At 42.1% G+C, this 6000-nt stretch overlaps 1 protein-coding gene across 2 annotated transcripts in view; it reads right to left on the bottom strand.

Moving 5' to 3' along the window:
* Positions 1–1069: 1069 nt before the first annotated feature.
* The window catches only part of LOC140365864 (SLIT-ROBO Rho GTPase-activating protein 3-like), a 43909-nt gene continuing 38978 nt past the window's right edge, over positions 1070–6000 (bottom strand). For both annotated transcript variants that reach the window (XM_072452443.1, XM_072452444.1), the window contains exons 15-22: positions 5725–5859; positions 5001–5106; positions 4571–4798; positions 4379–4452; positions 4114–4294; positions 3549–3683; positions 3098–3398; positions 1070–3014 (exon numbers count right to left, since the gene is read on the bottom strand). In XM_072452443.1, the coding sequence (XP_072308544.1) occupies positions 2553–3014; positions 3098–3398; positions 3549–3683; positions 4114–4294; positions 4379–4452; positions 4571–4798; positions 5001–5106; positions 5725–5859 (1622 nt within the window). In that variant the 3' untranslated portion in view covers positions 1070–2552. The remainder of the gene's footprint in view (positions 3015–3097; positions 3399–3548; positions 3684–4113; positions 4295–4378; positions 4453–4570; positions 4799–5000; positions 5107–5724; positions 5860–6000) is intronic.

The raw sequence follows: 6000 nt of genomic DNA, 5'->3' as shown, positions 1-6000 counted from the left end.
TGGGTCTATTAAAGAAAACCTGCCATAGACCCACATTTATGATGTTTGGTTTGGACAATGCCGCCATCCACTGGTCACAAATGGTAATAGACGCTGTTCAAATGAATTATTCCTTGAGCAAAGCAAGATATTTATGTAAATGTAGTTTGCTTATAGTGGGCACACTTTGAAACACATAGATGATAAAAAAAAAAAAAAGACCATCACAACAAAACGTTGGACTAAATGGGACTTTTATTTTGGAGTTAAAGGATGTCTTAATTTTCTTCTCTTTGGATGTTTTCTCTTTTATTTACTTTAATTTGGATTTCTTTGTTCTCGCTGGTCTTGTTCTGGTTCTTGTTTTAGTTATCTTATGTTTTTAATTTGGAAAATGTAAGAAAAAGAAGAAGAAAAGAAACACATAAACTAACAATATGAAATTAAATCAATTGCTAACATGCATTTGCGAGGTCCACATAACTGATCAGTAACTTGAGCTTGTGGCATCACTTTCTTGTCTTCATTGCGTTTAATGCCACAGTGGACAAAACACAACACGGAGACAAACAAGTGAAGCAGCATAAAAGTTATGTAGTGCCCCTTTATTATTATTATTTTTTAACATAAATATTAAATCAAACCTAAGTGGATGGGTCTATTTTGTTTGAGATAAACCAACTGTGTCTACCAATCAAACCTTATCTTCTTGTGTATGAGCTACCCAAATATATTTATTTATTAACCTTTATTTAACCAGGTAAAACACCTGTTGATATCGAAACCTCTTTTTCAAGGGTGACACTAAAAAAGATTTCAAAAACATTCAATCAGAACTACATTTAAAAGCACAGGCAATTTCCATAAGATTCCTGCACTGTGTAAAGCATGTGTTGTTAATAATATACCACTAATTCGTTTTTTTAAATGCATTTTCTGCATTTCACCATTGTGACCATGAGATGGCGCTGTAAAACCATTATAAGTGACTTGATGCACCCTTTTCCTTTCTGCGTGTTGGAAACAAGCACAACAGAAAGACACAATTCTGTAAGCTCGTGTGTTTGAAGAGACAAAATCCACATGTGTATAATATTTCAAGAATTTATTGTTCCGCTAATGTTTGTGCAAGGATAAGAGTTACAAAAAGAGATGATATTATATTCCATTCCTATCATACAATGTTATTTTTTACATCTTAAACAGTATGCATATAGTCATTCAAATACCTACATTATTATTTCACAAGATATTATTTTTCATCCTCAAGACGACACAGCACAGACAGTAAACACTTGATATGGATGTGCTATATTTGTTTTCTAGTAAAATACAGGACTCACAATGCAGCAGATTCCCTGTAGTGTATAAGTGCCTTAGTCTCTTGATTTGAACTTGTTTTCTGAGGTAATGTTTATACTATATCTTTTCTATTTAGATTTTTACAATACCTATAGATGGAATGTATACATAATCCATAATAATTGCATTGTCCTTTATATGATGGTTACCTGGTTTACACTTGATCTACTGTTGTGGTATCGATAAAAGACTAGGGTTGAAAAGACAATGTCTTGTTCTGTGTGTTTTCTTCGAACGGCATGAGGACAGTATGGGCAGGACCAAGAAGCTCAAGGCTCAGATTACTATTGATTGTGTGTGTCTCTGCCCGACAGCCACAGTTGGTCTGGCTTCAGAGCGGAGAAATCAGAATGAAAGGAGAAGTCAAGGGCGTGTCTAACGCTTGTCACATTTGTGCTTCATTAAACGTTGTGTATTTTTAGATAGGTAGTGGCGACATAGCATTGAAACAAAAAGATATCACAGAAATGCAATTGTCACTTGTATGTTCTTGTCACCTGGGATCGATATAAAAAACTAGATCTAATTGTTTGTCATGAATCAGGGCCGGCGCACACAGCAATGAGTCCCACTAGGGTAAAATGTGTCACTAGTTTCTGAGGCATCTGTATTTGTCCGTGTGCAACTGCATCTGAGCTCAGACGAAAACACCCTGTAGGATTTGACCAGAGTGTGAAAAAGGCCAGTTACGACTGAAAACCTCTCACAGATTAGGCAAAAGTTTTATAAAGATATGTAACCCTGTGGGCCTATGGAGTGTGGTGGTTCTTGAATTGCATACACATTTTCTAAAGACTCATGTACACCACAAACCATTGTCATACATACACAGCTTAAAACATGTAATATTTCTCTAAAAGCTTTCCAGTGCATCCCTTTCTGTCCAGCGTGTTCAGCATCGCCGTATCTGATCATGGAAGTCTCTTTAAATGCTATTTATGTCTTTGATCTCTGTCCAGAGAAAGGCCGTGAGACAAGCAGCAGCAGCAGCAGCAGCAGCAGCAGCAGCAGCAGCAGCAGCAGCAGCAGCAGCAGCAGCAGCAGCAGCAGCAGCAGCAGCAGCAGCAGCAGCAGCAGCAGCAGCAGCAGCAGCAGCAGCAGCAGCAGCAGCAGCAGCAGCAGCAGCAGTGTTTAGGTAGTTTCATATTTATACAGACCAGGTGTCTTTGTATAATGTTACAATCATTCCACCCTTCACTGCCCACTGGGGTCTACATGTTGCTCTGTTTGTCTGAGGAGGAAGAGGAGGTGGAGGGAGAAGGAGACGGTGCTTTGGGGAAGCCTCTCTCGGTGGGAGTGATCCCAGGACTGCCTAAACCAGAGGAGCTGGAGCTGCTGGAGCGGTGTGGGCCTGCTCCCTGCCCCAGGACGGGAGCCGGCCTCACCGGTCGTACCGGAGGAGGCCTCATGGGGGCGCTGGGACGGCGGCTGGTTAGAGCTGGTTTAAAGGTGGTCATTGTTTCAGAGGAGGAGCTGCTGCTGCTGCGCCTCTGCACTGCGTCCGGGTCCCGGATCACCATGGTGTGAAGAGGGCTTCCCGGGAGGTCCTGCACCCCAGGGTGCTTCATGGGTTCCAGAGTGTCCAGCACCACATCAGGCGCATGCTTCGCTACGTTCTGACGCTCCAGCTCTCTCAATTCATGGAGCGCCGTGTTCATGGTCTTCTCTATGTCCTTATGGACCAAAATACAGAAAACATTAGTTTCATTGTTGTTGGTTATAAAGAATGAAATGAGTTAAAAAGCTCAGGACTCACGTCAGCCAGAGCCTCAGCCTCCAGGGCCTTGTGGTCCCCTAGGGAAGCGTGGCGTGTGGTGCTGGGGGAAGCGCGCTGAGAGTGGCTGTCTGAGAAGACCTTTCTATCGGGATGGTTGATGTGGCCTGCGCTCCCAAACGTGGTGAGGCGTCTCTTCTCTGGGCTGTCTCTGTTCACTGCCAGCTTCTGAGGGCTGCAGGGCCGTGGCAGAACTTTAGGGGGCTCTGCTCGGGGTGGACTGTGGCCGTCCCCAGCATTTCGGTGACGTGGAACTGCAGAACCATCTGAACGCATTCTCATCCTGAACAAGTATAAGATACACTCCATGTGTGGACAATAAAGGAATATCTTATCTTATCTTACCTTATCTTAACTAACAAAACATAATTGTTTCTATAACTAACAAATGCAATCCAAAATGAAAGAGTATTCAGAAGCTGCTCCGGTTTACCTCCCATGTACAGATCCAAAGCGGTGCTCGGGCGTGTGCCCAGTCTGGGGCTCTCTCGCTGCTCTGTTATCGTGGTGTGGCCCGCTGCTCGCCTCACTGTCCGTCCTGTGGAGCCCGTCTGAGAAGGCATCGTCCCTGAAACACAGACATCAGAGTCATTATCAAGGCCACTAAAGGAGGGTCCCTTTTTAATGAAAGTAAACTCATTATGTATAGCTACAATCTTCTATCACAGTGTTTGCAACAAATACGTTGCACTTCTCATTGTCTCTCTCTTGTCTCCAAGCTGGCCTTTTAAGCTACTGTTTAAACCTCCCGGTGTGGAAACATAGTCAAGCTTGAATAATACTAGAGCAATGTATTTAGTATTCAAGTTGCCGTATCTCAGACTGGTGGTAAATAAACTTCTCCTGCCTCAGACCTCCAGTGTCTCCTGCCTCTCCTCACTCTAGGACTCATCAGGACAACACTAATAGTATGCACATACATACAAATATCTGTTAATATAATTACCTATTAATATATTTCACTCCCTGTCTGCATGTTGTTTTACTTTCTTGCTTACATGTCCTGCACCACAATGTACTGATGCGGGATGAGTCCGTCCACTCCGTTGTGCCGTCCTTCCCACCAGTCGTCTGACGCCCGCGCGTACAGCAGCAGCGACGCCCCCTTCTTAAAGGACAGCTCCCTGGGACTGCGCCCGATATAGTCAAACTTCGCTATGGCCTCAATTTGCTCCAACTCTGTCAACACACATTGGAAAAGTCCATCATATTTTGTTTGACTACACATTTACAGCATTTAACACCTGATTCCCCATGACTTACCCTCGTCACTTGTGTTTGGTCCTGTGCCATTGTCCACTTCGTCAAGAGCACCAGCATCACTGTGAGGACTTTCACTATTAACAAATCAAACAAAATTGATGTAGTTCTTTCTCTTTTCTTAGTTAGTTCTTAGCGACTATAGCGCGTCTACAATTTTAGGGTAAATCTTGACAGAAAAGTGTCCTTGCTCACCAGTACTCCTCGCCTCCAGCCATGCATTTCTCATACATCGGCCCGTCGAGCTCTCTTTGCGTTGGGAAAATGGCCTCGTGGTGGATAATAAAGGTTTTGATGACTTCGTTGACATGGGCCTGACAGGAAACAGGGTCCTGCTCGTCTGGAATCGGCATCAACGTGGGACCAAAGCAGATGGCCAGGTTGTAGGGGTCCATCATGTTCTCATCGCTGTACTGGGACAGACTGAATAAACAGGCACAAAACAAGAGAGAACGTTGAGCTAATGCTTGTGTCTTTTGATGGAGATTGATGTTTTTTTTCTTGTTTTTTCTTTGTTAGAGCGCCTTTAAATTAAAAGATCTGTCTGTTTGTCAGTGGCAATAAAAGACTTAGGATGAAGAAAGTACAACAGTTTATGAATGCAAGTACACAAAGCACAACTTACTGGTTCAGAAAAGCAAAGAGATATCTCATGACAATAATGACAGGTCTTTGTAGAGTCGTAATGATTTGTTGGAGGTGACGCGCTCGTTCAGCCCCAGAATCCAGCTCTGCAACATAAGAATAAACACAATCAACCAGACTTTACAAATGCCACATAAAAGAAAGTTATTCTCAATATGCACAGTGCGTTGTTTATACAGTAACTGACTCAGTGTGACACCGGGCACATTTACCAGGCCAGTGACAATCAGACTAATAATCAGATAATGCAATAATTAGATCTGATTATTGAGAGAAATCTGATCATTTAAACCATGTATCATTAGTGGATTAGTGGATTTTAGACTGTTGTGTTTTCAAGACAAAGTACAGTACATTTATAAATTACTCTTTAAAATTTTCTTTTACATATTTGCCTTTGTCACATTAGTTTTTCATAATTTCAATAATCTGAAACTCCAAAAATCAGATAATGGTCAGATTTTTGTGTACCACGATGATAATAAAACAATATTTTTGATAATATGATGTCATTTTGAACATACATAATAGTGGTTTCTTTAACATTACAATGAGATTAAGACCATTCTACAACTTTTCAACTTCGGTCCAACGCTGTCCTGTTTACGTGATATTTATTCCAGTATCAATACTTCAAAAAGACATCTTGTTTGGATGGAATTCATTAGTATCTGGGTATCGGTTAGTTTGACGATCCTACTCACTGGTGGTGGAGATGAGGTCGAGGAAGCGCTCTTTTGGGAACAGAGCATTCTCCAAACCCCGGAAGTAAAGCTTGAGAACGCCAGCCGCAGAGTTGATGTCGTGGTCCGCCTGCTCGTCCATGAGAGGGTCTTCCCCTGCGCAGAGGAACCATTCAGAGGAACAAATAAGGGCACCGACTTTGCTTTAATGCGCATTACAATTCAAACAGAGAACAGTGGGGTTTTATTTCCTACTATAGAATTCTTCCCAAATGTAAACTATATTAATAATGTATT

The sequence above is a fragment of the Eucyclogobius newberryi genome, unplaced genomic scaffold, assembly GCF_026437365.1.
Source record: "Eucyclogobius newberryi isolate DKJ021-1_F unplaced genomic scaffold, fEucNew1.0.hap1 SCAF_19, whole genome shotgun sequence".
NCBI lineage: Eukaryota > Metazoa > Chordata > Actinopteri > Gobiiformes > Gobiidae > Eucyclogobius > Eucyclogobius newberryi.
This window is presented reverse-complemented; position numbering and strand designations above follow the sequence as displayed.